A 17,079-nucleotide genomic window follows, 5' to 3' on the forward strand; every position below is an offset into this window, starting at 1 on the left:
CTGCTCTCTCTTAAGCAATCTAGCATGGTCATCTTAGAGACTTCGGACGAGGTCCGGGCCTAACTAGCCAGTGGGACTTTGTGAAATAAGTTAGTCGCATATTATAGCTTGCCACGTGCCCTTTCAAGATATAGATACGTAGGGCTGAATCTAGATTTGATCTGGTTATGGAAATCTAAGGAATAAATTAGTTGTAAGAAGTCATGAGGAATGCGACGCAGCATGGAGGAGCGGAAAAGAGAACCCAACCTAACGAACAAGCCTTTGTGTGGGTATATCTATAATTTAAAAAGGTGGCGGGTGGGGAGAGCAATGGGTACAGGAGAAAGAGAGGAATAAGATGGGGTGAGCTGACTGCATCTCTTGGCACGAGGGGCCCTCTCTCACGATGCAATAATGGAAGGAGGTGCGTCTCCCCTGATCTATGAATAAGACACCCCACCCCACCCCCTCTTAGCTTAAAAATCTTTTCTTAGTACCATTGATGGCAGGAGTTACAGTGAGTTTACAACTTGGTTCGCTTAGCCCGCAATCCACTTGGTCTCATGCTGGTGCATGCACCCGGTGCCATTGCCGGGCTGCTTCTGTGTATTCGAACCAGTAGATTTCCTCTTTTGCAACACCGAGCAAGGATTTCTGAAGAAAGAGCATATACAAATAAAAATATTTAAGTAAAATATGAGATGGATAGAGTGCAATTTGGTTAGGAGATTTTTCTCTGAAAAGCATAATTAAATCTAATTTGAAAAAGAATAGAGGAGGATATAATTAAATTTACTTCTACGTGAAGATTAATTAGTATATTTTTAAGATGAGAGGCATTCTCGATCGGTATAGAGGAATATTTTTATAATATAGATAGACCATGATTAACGGTATGAATTTTTGATTTCGATGCACCAAATAAATACCTTCTTCTCTTGATACGAGAAGATACATACATATACATATAAGGATGTATACGTGTGTATGAATTCCCTGAAATCTAAGCTTGATTCAATGAAACTTGAGGTGTGATGTTGAGATCTAGACCCAATATAATGGTTTATCGGTTCTATTTTCAGACCCAACACCCAAGCTTTACATACTGGGTTGGTATCCGATTGTAGAAGCGGCTATCGGTTCTGTTGACACCCTGGAAACAAGACAAGACAATGTCGAATAAGAATAACCTGGATTCGAGCCTGACCCATAGATCCTGTCCTAGATTTTTCGAAACCTGGGAGAGTTTGACCGGTCACAAGCCACCAAAACCATTGCCCACCTCCTCTCCTCCCGTCGTTTAAGAAGTTCATAGCCACGGCTGAAACCTACAAGAAGATTTTGACCTTGACCCCTCCTTGAACGGAAATGAACGATCACCATCACCGTCACTGACGCATCCACTCCCCTTGCATTTTGGTAACTCCTACCGCTCAATCCACAGTGGGACTTGAGCTGCTGTCAACTGATTAATTCCAGCTTCATGCAGACCCCAGGACACGTTAGCACTCTGAGCTTCCCTATTCATTGATCCCCATCTGTAGCATTTTCTCCAACTAGGCTCCAATCTGGCCCATTGAGTTGGCGTAGTTACTTTAGCCACGATAAAGCCTCTCTATTGGTTGGGATACTTTGTTTTCATTAATAAACTTTAGTATGCTAAGCATGAACTAGTGGATTGTGATTAATTAATGCATAAAGATCCTTCCGTTGTATGTGAAAACATCCCATCTGCATTAAAGAAAAAGGCTGAAACTGTCTTACATGACAGGAGCCAACATGCATGTATAGCGAACCTTGAGAGGTAGGACGGGAACGGGAGGTGTACGAGTTTTCAGGGAAAAGATGGTTCCACTAGTTGGGACGTATTTTTCCTTGATAATCTTTTAATTCTGCTTAAGTATCTAAAAATCCTTTGGATTCTCACATACTCTCTCTATTCAAGCTCTAACATCTTCGTCAGGTTAAAAATATTTAAATCCATTCAAATTTAATCACAAGCACCATGATCGACCCGTGATCAGCTTTTATGACCTCATGTTGTAGTGTCCCTTAGTCCGCATAAGTTATGGGACGAGTTTGCTTTAATACCATTTGTAATAACTCAGGACTTCACCTAAAATGACTCGTTGAAAGGTATTTCTTTTGGGTTTCTTAGTCCTGTATAAAAATCCAAGATCTTTTCAGATCTTCACAATAATGCAAGCCACTCTTTAGTTCTATGTAGCTAACTTTCCTCTTTAGTTCTTTTGAACCTTTCTTTATGGTAGTGAGTAGAAAACCGCTCAATGGCGTGAGATTAACAAGTTGCATTTAGTTGCATCATTGATCTTGATTGTTAATCATAATTCCAATTTTGAGATGATTTCAACTGTTCCGTGGTTTTGTTTTTAATGCAACGTCCATGGTAGCATTCCCTGACGCTTGCTCTATAACCTAAAGAGACACTTCTTTTTCACATCCACTATTAAAATTTTTAAGCAGAATCTTTCTAAAAAAGATCAAACAAAATAAATTATAAATGCAAAGTATTTTGATTTTTTATAATTTACTGCTTTTCTATAAATTCTGTATTCTGGAGAAATGCAATATTTTCTTTGGATGCACCCATTTGAGAGTGAGGATAAATTCTATTTCTTCTAGGAGTACATGCATATTATGAACATGAAGCAAATTATTGATGGAAGTTCGGAGTAAGGAGTTCTTAACATCTTCCTCAAAATATATTCAAATCCCCATCATATATACAAGCGTAACATGTTAGAGAGCTACTTTGTGTTTGGGCTTCGTTTTCTTTGTTTTTTCCTCCTCCTCCTTCTTCTTTTTATGAAGAAGGATACTCTTATCAAACAAAATTCTTATTAATCTAATAAATAAAAAGCATATGTCATGTTTATTATCGATTTTTTTCATCACATTTTTTTTTTGAAATGAGTTGAGGATTATATATTGATTCAGATATTGCATATCACAACTTGTTTGCACAGAACAAAGCTACTGAGTTGGGAATAAACATATGAAGAAAGATAATTTTATCAAACAAAATTCTTATAATTATAATAAATAAAAAGCATATGTCATGTTTTTTGTCGATTTCCATCATTTTTCTTGTTTGGAAAGCGAGTTGAGAATCATATATATATTTTCTGAAACTGGGTCACAACTTTACTTTTATGAGGTGAAAGCTCGCTTCCTTTATATTAAATATAGCCCATACCGGGCATATATTATGCAAAAAGGACCTCATGAACTTGACAGTATTGACAATATAAAGCTTGTGGGTCATGGCTGTGGCTTGGAACGGGTCTGCCAAACTTCAGCTTTAAGAAAAGTTATAAAGCAAGCTTCATGTTAGCAAAAATCCAACTGTAATCTATTATAACTGTAGTCAGTTTGAAGATTAGCTTAATAGTACGTAACACCCAATAATGAAACAATGGTTAAAAACAATATCAATTCAAGGTGGTTTCTTTCCGTCTGATAGGATGGATGGATATCAGTTTGGTTGGAATTTAGAGAAGGCAGAAGTGCTGAAAACAAATATGATTGCATGAAAGTATGAGGTCATTTGGGGACTTGCTTGTATGTACAAAAAGAGAGGGTCCGGTGTACTTGAAGAGAGTAGGTTTTAAGTGGATCATCTAATAGACTATTAAGCTTCCTCTGTCTAATCAAATAATTTTATCTGGCCAAGATGATGGATGTCTAAAAATATATATTTTCTCACAATCAGTCAAGAGTCAATGTTAAATAATAGTATGAAGCAAGTGACCAAGTCCAAGAAGATACTGATCAATTGTATCTTTCCCGTAAAAATGGAAGTTGTAGTTGTATATTAATATAAGAGAGATTTGGTGGAGCATTATATGTGATATGGTTAAATGAAAAAGCTGTGAAGACCTGTGCAGGCGGATGTTTAGTCTTATATCGGTTATTCGCTGAAAAGATCTTACGTACATATATATATATAACTAGGAAACTCAAAAAATACATTCCAACTAGCTTTTTTGGATAAGGTCTTAGGTTGTTACAAGTGGTATCAGAGCTTAGGTTTAAGATTATTAGGAATCGTGATAGAAAAACTACCAAAGCGAAGGTTCAAGATCATTTGGGATTGTAATGGGAATGATATCAGAGCATAGGTTTAAGATTATTGGGGATTGTGACAGGAAAACTATTAGAGCCTAGATATCATAGCTTAAGGTTTAAGACAGTTTGAACGAGGGGAGTATATGAGGATCTATGCAAGCGTGTGTTTAGTCACACATTGGTTATTCGTCGAAGAGTTCTTAGGTATTTATTGAACTCAAAAAATACCTTTCAACTAACCTCTTTAGATGAGGTTCTGAATTGTTACAAAAGTCCTATGATTTATCATAGATGAGAGATGGTAGGGGGAGGGAGCGAGAGAAAGAGTGAGAGAGATTTTGGATGAACGAAAAAGTGCATAATCCTGCCTTCTTATGCAGAAATAAAGATGAATAAGATAATAATAGAGATAAAGGATTAACCATTGCAATATCACTTGCTAAAGGATTAACCATATGCTTTTTCTTTAGTTGTTCGTTTGTTGTTTCACAAGCCACTCATTATTTGATAACTGATAATAATATAAATTTGCACTACCTCAATTAAATATTTGGCTGGAATTCTCCGCGCACTCACGTTCACATATATAGCTTTTGTACGTAACTTCTCCAACTCCTTCTTACGTACCGTATTTTAGTGACTGCCCTTGTTGCTAGGCAAGCTTTTCTTTTCTTTTTCTATAATAGCATAAGTTTCAAATGTGATATAGAATTTTCTAACTCAGGTGAAGCAAAATTTGTTTGCCCTGTCTCATTCCATAAGATAATTACCCTCCTGATGAACTCTTCTCTCTTTCTAATATTCACTTATGTTTACAACAGACAAGTAGCACTCACCATACATATATGAATAGCATAAATCAAAGATATATTACATTGAATTGCTACCAATTTTGATCCATATTTTATTTACATCAAAGGAAAAACTACGACATATATACATCGTTTGTGGAATTAATTGACATTTTCATCTCACCACCAAAAGTTTTAATGAATTCCATACATATCAAACAATAGAATGAGTTTAGTAATCAGTTCTCATAAACAAAAGATACCTCATAGCAAAATAAATCTAACTTTCATTTATTAATGGAAGCCCATCCCTTTATTGCATGCTTCTTTCAGTTAAATATGTGGCCTGCATCTCATGTGCTAAGCACCAAATGTGCAGATAGCTTAATTTTGCTGATAACTTTTTTAATGTTTTGTTGCCATAGAACAACTTTTTTAGCTATCCGATTACTTGTTGCCATTTAAGTGCATATAAATAAAACTACTTAAAAACTGTGCATGGGCAGTATCTACTAAATAATGTGCGAGTCCCTGCATATATTTGTTATTTTAGTAAATATCTTAATTGATTTAAGTTTTTTTATTCTATATGACATGTCTGAACTAAAAGCTGAAAATATGAGGAGGAGAGGCATGTCGTTTGGATCACAAAGAGTACACTAATTACCATAGAAAGCAGTCGTATGGATGCCTCTTGAAATTGCGATTACAGCTGCTAGCTATTTCCACAAAGCATATATGTACTATATACAGCACACTAACACCTCAATCCAGTAATTAAGGAAGTTTACCAAGCTTTAAGAGTGAAATATCCGTCTCCACCATCCATCTCCAGCATAAACAATGCGCGAGCCTGCAGAATATATAAAGCCAAGAAGAAACTTAGTGATATCCAAACGCTGGCACATAGCTTTCCTGAAAATTTAAACTCCAACAATCTCAGCGTAAATGACTATATTTAAAAGATGCTTAAATTAAGAGAAGAGGATAAGAGGACTGCACTTCCTCTTTAATTAGATCACATTTACGAGCACTACATTAGAAAACATGTAGTAGTCGTAGTAGTAGTAGTAATCGATATATAGAATAAAGTTATTTATTTATTTATTTTTGGATGCTTTGATAGAGGTGCGGATTTGGAGGAAAGGAGGAGATCATTCGAATCTACTAGTAGATGTGGCGAAGCCTCTCCAAGAAGCGGCGCTGCTCGGACTCCTGACGCTGGATCCGGAGATGGTCGTGGTGCTTCTTGATGAGCGTCTCGACGCGCAGGAACAGCTCGTCTTGACGCACCACCAGCACATCCCTCCTCCTCCAGCCCTCCTCCTTCTTGAACGTCTTCGACTTGCTCATCTCCCGCCTGGCCACCGCTTCCTCCGCCACGTTCTGCCGCCTCTCCCACGTGCCGCTCTTCCTCAACGCCGGCTTTGCCGGCAACCCGCCGCCCTCCATGACTGCCCTCCATATCCCGTCCAATGAATTGTTGCTGCCATCATCAGGGCTCGACGCCGCCGCCTCCGTCACGGACGGCTCCGGTGGATTGACGTGTTCCGGTGGCAGCGAGGACTTGAATTCTGGTGAACTGGCGGTGGAGGTGGTGGGGGAGGAAGGGACGTCGTACCAGGTCTCCGGCGAGTCAGGAGGAGGGGCAACAGGGACCTCGGGGTGGTGGGGCTGGTCGCCGTGGGGCTTGGCATCGGAGAGCTTCCAGATAGCAACGATGATGATCTGGATGACGATCCAGAGGCTGCAGAGTAGGAGGCCGAGGGAGGAGGCAACAGCGAGGCTGGCGAAGACGACAGCGGCGGCGAAGCCTATCAGGAGGAAAGCGGTTTTGGCCGACCAGATGGCCATCTCCAGCCCACTCTTCTTCTTCATGTTCCAGAACATATCAGCCATGGATAATGGCCTCATCTCTCTCTCTCTCTCTCTCTCTCTCTCTCTCTCTCTCTCTCTCTCTCTCTCTCTATATATATATATATATATATATATATATATATATATATATAGATCGCACCAACAAATTCTACAGAAACAACAGGCTATCAGTAGAGGGGAAGGAGTGGATGGAAGGGGCCAAAGAGAAGAACAAAGAGAGGAAAGGATGGAAGAGAGATGAAAGAGAAGAGAGGATATGGTGGGGGGGGGGGCGGCGCGGGCTCAGGTCATTATCGGTGATTGAGAAGCTTTTCTTTTTTGCTGGTTGGGATCCAGGAGCGAGGAGATCGTGATGTGTGTGTGTGTGTGAGAGAGAGAGAGAGAGAGGAGGAGGTTGGTTCAAATGTCGGGGCCCCTGGGGGGCACAGCCTTATTTGCAGGATAGCCTAGGCTAAATTGGTATTTAAAAGGGAGCACAAGTAGTTGAAGGGAATGAGCCGTGGAGGCGAGTATTGAGCCCATTAGATACGTTTCGGGCGCCGGCAAACAAGATAGAGGTTTGGGGAGGTACTAGAGGATCATAGTTGTATCCTTTTTCTAAGTAAATCATCACAGTTGTATTCTTCGAGATAGGATTGCATCTTTCGCGCCAATCCACCGTTGAATCATTCTCTGCACAGATCTCAGTTGATTCTAATTTATTATTCATCCGTTTGCATAGATCTCAAAATAACCATGGGACGAACCAACAATAGATTTGCATAGACAGTAGAATTATTTATGGCGATTAAGAAAACTAAATCCTTCTTCTCCTGAAAGATACAGCTCCCTTATTTATCCTTCGTACCAAAAAAAAGTTTCTCCACCCTTTGCACCTATCCAAAGTTGGATCATCAACTACTCGCTTTGAGAGTCATATAAATATATGGAAGTTTGGAGTGCTCAAAGATTTGCGCATTAGGTGATCTAATAGTGGGTTGGTGCAAAGAAAGGTGAATCTTTTTTTTTTTAATTTTTTTTGTGCGTAGGATACCAGTACTTGCTCACCATACAAATGACAGCATTAAAATTATTAGCTCTCCAGCACCATATGACACGAGCCATTGCACATGCAATGTACGTGAGTGGATGTGATACCAAGGGAAGAAGCCATAGTATTTTCTTAGAGCGAAATCGTGCTCATCCATGAATGTAGTAAGAGTAGTAATTGCCAAGACTCGTGATAGAGTCAAGGAGAAGAATTATGACTGAAATATGTTGACTTATGCAAAATACTTTGATTATTTATATAAAAAAAAGCCCCCACAAAATGAATTTTTTTGGCGGCCACATCTTTGGCAACTGTAGATGTACTGCGCATGCAGACTATTTTAAGAGGCAAATATTAGTTTATTGTTATAAAAATTATCCTAAAATCTTATTTTCTTGTAAAAATGTCTGCTAAGCATAATTTTTTAAAAAATAAAATCTTGCTGTCTTTGGAAAACATAAATCTAGCAAAATTAGAGAATGTGTAGTTATGCATCTTCATATAGACAGATATTTAAAATTTGATGCATACTAATTTTTGCATCGATCCCTGTTCGTTTCTTGCACAGCATGACCTAGAGACTTTATAGGTGATATCATCTTAGGAAAATGCAGACAACAAACTTAGATGGTTGTAGACCTCACCGTGCAAGCATTTCCCCATGGGCTTCCTCCTTTGGACAGGGGTTGCATCTTCCTTCGCACAAATCCACCATTAATTCATGTAATGGTCTCTTCAAGATCTGTATAACAATATAAGAGGCAGATGATTGTAGAGTTTGAAGTGCATTGAGATTTATGCTGAATACAACCAAATGGTCGTCATCATAAAAGAAAATCCATCATATACATACATAACACTCTTGGCGGATGACCTGCTCATCACATCCACCATTCGGGCCCCACAACTCGATGCTATGAAAATTTAATAAACAAGTTATAATTTATCATGCTTCCATATATATAATCTTCTTATTCCGATCCTCTCCAAATGAGTACCTGGCATAAGATTTTTTTACAAAAAACCATGACAGGAAGAAATGATTCCTCGCACTATTGTACCGATTGCATGTGCTTTCCTTTTTCTATGAGAGCCGTGCGCAGAGGCCGCGGGGAGCGCAGTGGCCACCGGCATTGAGGCCAAGAGAGGGTTCCCACAATGTCGCTGGAGCCCCCTCGGTCATCCATCATGTACCAGTACTTCAACAAAGTGGTGGGCCGGCTTCTCTCTTCTTAATTTCCTACTTTCTTTCCTTTCCTTTTTCCTCAGATTCTTCGTCAAAAAAAGGATCCGGGCCACTTTGGTGGCCACGCAATAATTCATGGATGGCTGAAGGGTGCCTTAGGCTCTAAGGATGGTGCAGAGAAACATGGAAGACAAGGTTAGGTTGCAGGCTAATTAAGCAGGTCCCGGTTCAATCATAAGCTTCCTCTGCTCTTTCTTTAGCTTTAAGACTAGTTATAAGATGTTGGAACGAATAGATTTAATCCGTGGCTGCAACCATAATCAGAAACTGAAAGGGATGCATATATGCATTTCTTCGATCTCCAGTGGTGAAGTGGCGCGGTCACAAACAAAGACTTATATGCATTTCTTCGATCTCCAGTGGTGAAGTGGCGCGGTCACAAACAAAGACTTGCATGATCAGGGGCGGCCCAATACATTTGGGGACCTTAGGCGAACTCATTAGAAGAGACCTTTTTTTTATTATTATTTAAATAATAATTTTTTTAATAAGTATAAAAATATTTTAAAAATAATCAATTCTAAATTAATTACTGGACTAAATAAAAATTAATTGGACCAAAATTTAATTAATAAACTAGTAACTAACTCACCTGCCGGTCCTGCCTCACTGCCTGTGCCTGGGAATGAGATCAGTGGGAACTGGGCCAGCCAACCCGTGAAGTGGGAGTGTGGGACTGTGGCCTATGGCTGTGGGAACCGAGTCAACCGACCCATGAGGCCGTGACCGTGGGTGGGGGCGACTCGGAGTCGGACTGTCGGAGGAGCCGACTGCCGAGGACGGCGAGGAGAGCCGGGAGGCCTCGGTCGCCGCGGAGCCTGGAGGTCAGAGGAGCCGAGGACGGCGACTCGGCGAGGAGAGCTGGAGAGGAGAGGACGGGAGGCCGGAGCGAGGATCTCGGAGCCGAGGAGGAGGCAAGCAGGCAGCACGGACAAAAGCGGAGGAGGAGGTCCGGAGGAGGACCAGGAGGTGGACCGTGGACTTTAGAGCAGACCGTCCGAGCGGTCGAGCGGAGCCGAAGCCGGAGGATGGGAGGAGGCTGAGGAGCCGAGGACGGCGGCGTCGGCGAGCCGGCGAGGAGAGCTAGAGAGGACTGAGAGCGGAGCTTAAAATCGTTTCTTTTGCAGTCTGCAAGCCGAGCTGCCGAATGTCGATTCTGCCGAGTGCCGAGAGCCGAGAACCAGAGAAGGTTCAGGCATTAAAAAGGCAGGCCGCAGCCGCAATCTAAACTAGATCCAATAAAAATTAGGGATGAATTTTTGAAAAGGGATAAGTACAATGGGATTCAAGATAAAAAAGAAATTAAGGCGGCAGAGAAGGGGGGAGAGAAGGGGGGAGCCGGGGAGGAAATGCCCGTTGGCCCGTTGCCCGTTGCTTGTCAACGTTGTCGTAGCCGGTAGCCGTTGCCCAGGGCCTACCGTAGCTACGTTCCTAGCTTGTGACGCCGGGGAGACGCCGAAGGGACGCACTGTAGCGGCGTACGGGTGGAGCTCGTAGCTATCGCCCAGTCCCCTCCCCGTCTCAGCCGTCTGCCAGACGCCACCGCCACCGCCCAGCCCCACCCCCAGCCCCCAGTGCCTTTCACATCCGTCGTCACCCACTCTCTAATTAAACAATAATAATAAAAAAAACGTGGCTGTCGTGCCTTGGTGGGGGCCTTTCCTGGGCCAGGGGCCTTAGGCGACCGCCTCGGTCGCCTAAGGCTCGAGCCGGCAGTGTGCATGATATCTATGGCACATCTCAAAGTATGTTTTTTTTTTTTTAATTTACAACATAAATGGCTAAGAATTAGTAACATGGCGGTCGCCTAAGGCTCGAGCCGGCAGTGTGCATGATATCTATGGCACATCTCAAAGTATGTTTTTTTTTTTTTAATTTACAACATAAATGGCTAAGAATTAGTAACATGGTTGCATGGGATCTCCCTTTTGACAATGATACATATTTTACTTTGCCACTTAGATGTAAAAGTCAGTTGTGACTTTCACCCATATCATGTTTTTTTTTTTTTTTTTTTTTGGAGAAAAGTGGAAGGAGTAAGGTACTCCCCGCACTCTAGGATATCATTATTTAGACATGGGTAAATAAGGACAGGCAACCTAGGCTTCTTGATGCGAGAACCACAGAATAGTCTCAAAATTGGATGGACTTAACTTGATATGCAATACGATAACCTCATACTTTTAGTGCTGCACCATAAGAATGGAATTTTATTCTGTGGAAGTATTCTGCACCATAACCTCTTCTTTCTCTTTCAACAACTTTATGACATCAATATTGGCCTATTCAAGCTAAACTATGCAATACTAATATTAACTCCAAAAAAAGAAGCTGCTACGAAACCGAGTGATTTTTGCCCCATCAATCTTATATATAGCTGCATCAAGATTGTGACCAAAGTGTTGGCGGGTCATTTGCAGCTCTTTATGAAGAAGCTTATTGACTCGGTGCAGACGGCTTACATAAAGAAAGATCAATTATGGACAACATCTTCTATGCCATTAAGATTTTGTTTCAAACAAGAAAGGCTATTACGGATGGAATCATTTGTAAGTTAGATTTTTCCAAAGCTTTTGATAGAATTGACCCTAAATTTCTGCTAAATCTGCTTCTAGTCAGAAAATTTTCTTCAAGGTGGTGAATATAAATGGCGAGATTGGAGATTGGATCTTTTGTAGGAGAGGGCTAAGGCAAGGAGATCCTCTTTCCCCATATCTTTTTATTCTTGCTACTGATCCCCTATGTAGAATGCTCAACTACGCCGTAGCGTTTAAGATTTTTGAAGGGCTTGGTAATCCTTGGATCTATAGAGGGATGAAGATTTTGCAATATGTGGACGACACTCTGGTGTTCACTCATGCTAGGAAGGAGTATATGGCTGTTATGAAGATCATTCTCTACTATTTTGAAATGATATATGGGCTTGTTATTAACTATCATAAAAAGCTCCATCTCAGCTATTGGATAGGACAACATGGCTACAACAAGATGTGCAGGTTGGTTGAATTATAGTTGCTCATCTCTTCCAATTAAATATCCTGTGCTTCCTCTATGTAGAGGTAAACCTACTAAAGCTAATTGGATGGTCTTGATTCAAAGAGTTGAAGCTAGATTGGCAACATTGAAAAGCAAATTCTTGTATTTTGGAGGGAGGTTAACATTAATCAACTCCATGCTCTCCTCTCTCCCTATCTATTTTATGTCAACTTACAAGCTTCTGGCATGGGTGATCAAGAGGATTGATAAATATTGAAAATCTTTTCTATGGTCAAGCTCTTTGAGTTGTCATGGAGTATCATATAAGATTAATTGGAGTACGGATTATCTTCAAAAGGAGGATTGAGGTTCGGGAGTCAAGGATCTGGCGGAATTGAATATGTCCCTATTATCAAAATGGGGATGGAGGTATCTTTCAAATGACCCAAAAATTTGGAGAAAGCAGATACAATTTGCATACCATAGAAAAGTCAAATTATCTATGAGTTAGAAATCTATTAGAAGGTGTTCTAATCTATAGTGTGACATTATTAATGCTCTCCCTGCCTTTTAGAATAGAGCTCAGTTCAAAATTGGCCATAAACATAATACACTATTTTGAAAAGATCCTTGGGTTTGTGATGCACCTCTCCAATTCCTATTTCTAGCTTTAAACAATCTTAGTAGAAAAAAAAATGGCATTGTTATCGATCACTATAACCCACATTCTATGTCTTGGAGGCTTAGGAGGCCATCCTCTACCTCCTTGAAAGCTTGAATCTAGTTCGTTAATCTTTCGTCTCTTTTGATTTCGGTCACTCTTAATCAGGTAGAAGACCAAATATGTTGAAAATTAAGTAGCAATGGATTCTTCTCCACAAAATTACTTTACCACATCTTGAACACCAGGGATATCAAATGTAGATTTGCTCACTCATTGTAAAAGCTTTCAATACCACTTAAAATCAAATGCTTTCTTTGGTTGTGCTGGAAAAAGAAGCTTAACGCCAGAGACAACCTTGAAAAAAATTGGGTAAGTATCTTGGCAGTTGTGTTCTGTTCCATGATATAAATGAGACTGTTGATCATCTCTTTTGCTCCTATAAGTTCTTTTCCACTATATGGAAGACCATTTGTTCTTCTCTTAGGGTGCTTCATCCTCAACTAAGTTTTGAAAATCTATGCATTGATTGAAGGTTGAACCACAAAATGTGCTCAGACCGTCATTCTCATGCTGATTGTTGCTATATGTTGGACCTATTGGAAAGAGCGGAACTCCAGAATTTTTCTAAATAAAAGATCTTCAATTGCCTCAATTACTGTAGAGGAACTTTGAGGTTTCAATGACTGGTCGGGGCTATACGATCCTAAGACGCAGAGGGAGCTGTAAAGAATATTTTTTTTTTCACGAAATGCTCTTATTTCAAATTGGTCAAGCAAAGGATTCTATTTTTTTCTTGTCAACATGGTTCTGCCTTGGTTGCATATGATGAAGTTTTAGCCAGTAACATCTTCTCTAAGTGCAGAATAGATTAGCCCCGCCTTCAACCTATACCTCAGCTATAATCAGCCTATCCAATGACTGAGGGATGGCAACTTTGTTTCCTTTAGCTACAGCTCTTGTTCAACCTTTGTTTACTATCATTTGCCAAGCTCGAACTTCAGCCATTATCAAGGATCTATATAGTGCTGCTAGGTTGAGAAAAATGGAAGAATATTGCTTAATAGTCTCCTCAACAAAATGAGCTTTTCCTATGCTGGTGGTAGTAACTGTGTATTGTTGCTAGGAGGAAAGAAACTCTAGAATGTTCCTCAACAGTTTTGGAAGGTAATGCATTTGTTTAAGGATTGATCTATACTCCGCAATTAGAATGATCTTCTTGGTTGTGCTAAAGTGGTTGGTTGGTCTACTCTTCAAAAGATGACACAATTCTTTCTTTTTGTTTCTATTTTGGCTTACACATAGCTAACAAATGTTTATCTTCTTTACTTTCTCATGAGTTTGTTTGGTTACAACTAACACCTGCAATTCTGATCTGACAAACTCTCTACTTCCTGTAACTCATCCTCTTAGTAATTACCAATTCTTTAATAAAATCTTGGGTGGCTTTTGCCTCCCTTAGTATCAAAAAAAAAAAAAAAACTCTAATTTGGTGGTCCTCCCATGTTGTCCCTCCAAAAAAAAAAAAGTTAGCGCATCTCATAGGTTTAGAAGTCCATTTAAGGAACATGGACTAATTCGTTTGACTAATTAGTTTCCACTAAGAATGAATGATATTTTAAGGAAGCCTAAGTAGCATACTTTAAAAATTAGGAAACCACTACTAGTTTCTTATTGTTTCCTGAAGTGTTTCTCAGCCATTGAAGATGCAAGCTTAACCTAATTGTGAGGCTATGCTAAAGACCTGGGTTCCAACCCTGAAAATATTAGGATCGGGGAGACTTGGAGGTTTTGGAAAGGGTTCATCTTTTTAAAGGTATATAACCAAAAAGACGTATTCCCAAACATATAGATTTCGTGTTTCCTACGCTTTGTTGCTTTGTTAAGATGTAACATTGCTGCACTCTCTGAAACTAACTATTGAACTATATTTGCAACATAAACATCGGAAAAGTATAAGAAGGTGCATGCTTGCAGGACAGCTATGCATCTTCTAGATTCTCTGGTTACACCAAGAGCCGGTTAAATTGGTACATATCCTCCACTTGGATGAAAGCATTATCTTAGACACCATCGAGTTGTTTCAAGATTTACAGATTGCCAAAGAATTGATTAGTAGTACAATAGTGTCATGTATTCATGAGGCTGTGGACATCTTTATGCTCATCATCGAAAGTTCAATTTTAGTTTCCAAGAAAATAACACTGTCAATCTTTTTGCGAAATCAAGATACCTTCCTCCTTCGGATAAAGATATGAAGCCATTTAGATATATTGTCCCTACAGTAGGAGAAAAACAATGGCACGTAGAAGGTGCTCATCTGACGAGCATCAACTCTAAACGCAAAACATCATCACCAAATAGAGTGAGTATGCTTGTTTGTATCTATGATCCGGCACAGTTTATGGAGTCGATTCTACGGAGTTTAATGATATGAAAAGTTAATTACTCTATTATATGGTAAGTTTAATGATGGATGGATTGGGTAAGATGGTCAGAATGGCAGGGGTTTGTAGTTTGTAGCTAGGCTATCAATTGCATAGGTTTCGTGTAGGACGGTCGGTTGTGATGGTAGCAATCAGTCGATAAGCACCAGCTAGTCCAACTTCCAGGGACTAGGGTTGTATGTAACTTATAAGCTCTAGTCCTGTATGATTTGGGGAAGAGATACTTCCATGTTTTGAAGTCATGATGTTACAATAGAGTAATTTTACAGACCATCTTTATTCTGATTCCATTTATCTAATTATGTATATACTTTCTAGGTTATTGGGATCCCATGTAAAATGCATGTACATAATCATGTAGTTTGCTAGAGTTTATGCAAAATGAATAAATTGCACTCCATTACATAAATGAATAAAATGAATAATTTGTAAGCAGTATTTTCCATGAAATATTACACTTAGAAAAAAATATAAAGATATTCCTTCAAGCTTGGACGAAAAATATTTCGATTCCAAATTTTTAAAAAATTTCAATTAAAGACCGCCACTTAATTTTTGTTGCAATATGGCCCTACAAATTTTGATGCCACAAATTTGCATTGATAGATAGATATTTCAATATATTGACTCTTACAAATTTAACCTAGTTTCCAAAATGATTGATATTTTTAAATTTTTTCCGGCTACTGCTCTCCGCCTTAATAAACCCATAGTGCTAATAGTCTTTGTCATAGCTGATGGGGGAAAGTGGATCACCCAACGCATAGGGTTAAAACACCCAAATCCAACAGTAAACATGGTCTCGGCGAACGTGATTTCGGTAGCATGGTCTCGGCGAACGTGATCTCGGTAAGCATGGTCTCGGCGAATGTGATCTCGATAAGCATGGTCTTGGCAAACATGATCTCGGTAAGCATGGTCTCGGCGGGCATGATCTCGGTCTTGGCTAAGCAAAGCTTGATTGACCTCGAGGAGGTCAAGCCGGTCTCTAAATCGGAGCGACTGCATAAAGAAGGGGTCACCAAATCCTCCATATTTGGAATCAAATCCTGCAGTTTTTGTCACAACAGCTGTCAAATTTGAATCCTTGCAATCTCAACCGATTGCTAGCTAGCCTGAAATTCCGTGCCATCTAAGATAATTTATTTAACCCAAGATTTGCGCAATCATATCCGATTCTGAGTAACCGCTACACCCCCTCCTATAAAGAGGGAGGAACTCCGGGGAGAGAGAGACTTCTCTCAACAGAAAAGATTTTTCCATTAAAATATCTACAAATCCTATCTGACTTGAGCATCAGAGGGCCTTCGCCGAATTTTCCGGCCTAGGCTTCTTGCAGGTCTGCCGAAGACAACAGCTGTCCGCTACTGTCTGCGGCAGAAGCTTCTCCTCCTGATTTGCGATCACCTTCAGGTCCGCTTTCCAGCAATAACAATAGCCACCATCCATGATGCTAGAGATGTTTGGTTGAGAGTGGAAATTCAATTTCATAATATCATCATTATAAATTTATAAATCAATTTCGAAATATATCACTAATTAAAAATTAATGAAAAATAAATCGAATTCTGCAACCGACCTTCAATCGATATCCATCCTTTGAACTTCTAGAGAAAGAATAAAGTGAAGCTTGTCCTCATGATGATATCTCTTTACCTCACCATCAAAGATTGCAGATTAGATTCCTGATATAATTAAAGCATGGAAATCTCTTTTCTCTCCTAGAGAACTTTAATTAAAAGTACTATAAAAGAAAATCGCAGCTGCCATTGGCATTGTTCAACTCCGTACCCGTTTTCGCTAATTTATAGCATAGTCCGAGATAATAGTACATAGTCCATGCTGGCTGCGATGTTTACATGGAGAAAAAATGTAGCTGGCGATCTGTCACGACTCTTTCTGAAAGCCCGTACATGCATTCCTGAGCGCTCCACTTGCATCTCGTTTATATTTATTTATTTATTTTTTACATCGGCATA

The 17,079-nt window shown here is 39.8% G+C and overlaps 1 protein-coding gene across 1 annotated transcript; it reads right to left on the bottom strand.

Moving 5' to 3' along the window:
• Positions 1-5,501: 5,501 nt before the first annotated feature.
• On the bottom strand, positions 5,502-7,193 carry LOC103712489 (uncharacterized). Its single transcript, XM_008799018.6, has 2 exons — positions 6,031-7,193; positions 5,502-5,715 (listed from the first exon to the last, which is right to left on the bottom strand). Coding segments are annotated over exons 1-2 (747 nt in total). The 5' UTR covers positions 6,777-7,193; the 3' UTR covers positions 5,502-5,714.
• Positions 7,194-17,079: the final 9,886 nt, after the last annotated feature.

Source organism: Phoenix dactylifera, chromosome 6 (genome assembly GCF_051530095.1).
Source record: "Phoenix dactylifera cultivar Ajwa chromosome 6, Ajwa_hap1_PhDact_Kaust_v1.1, whole genome shotgun sequence".
NCBI classification, from domain to species: Eukaryota; Viridiplantae; Streptophyta; class Magnoliopsida; order Arecales; family Arecaceae; genus Phoenix; species Phoenix dactylifera.

Excerpts from the sequence above, each read along its gene's own strand:
- LOC103712489 (XM_008799018.6), bottom strand. The coding sequence starts at position 6,776 with ATGAGGCCATTATCCATGGCTGATATGTTCTGGAACATGAAGAAGAAG.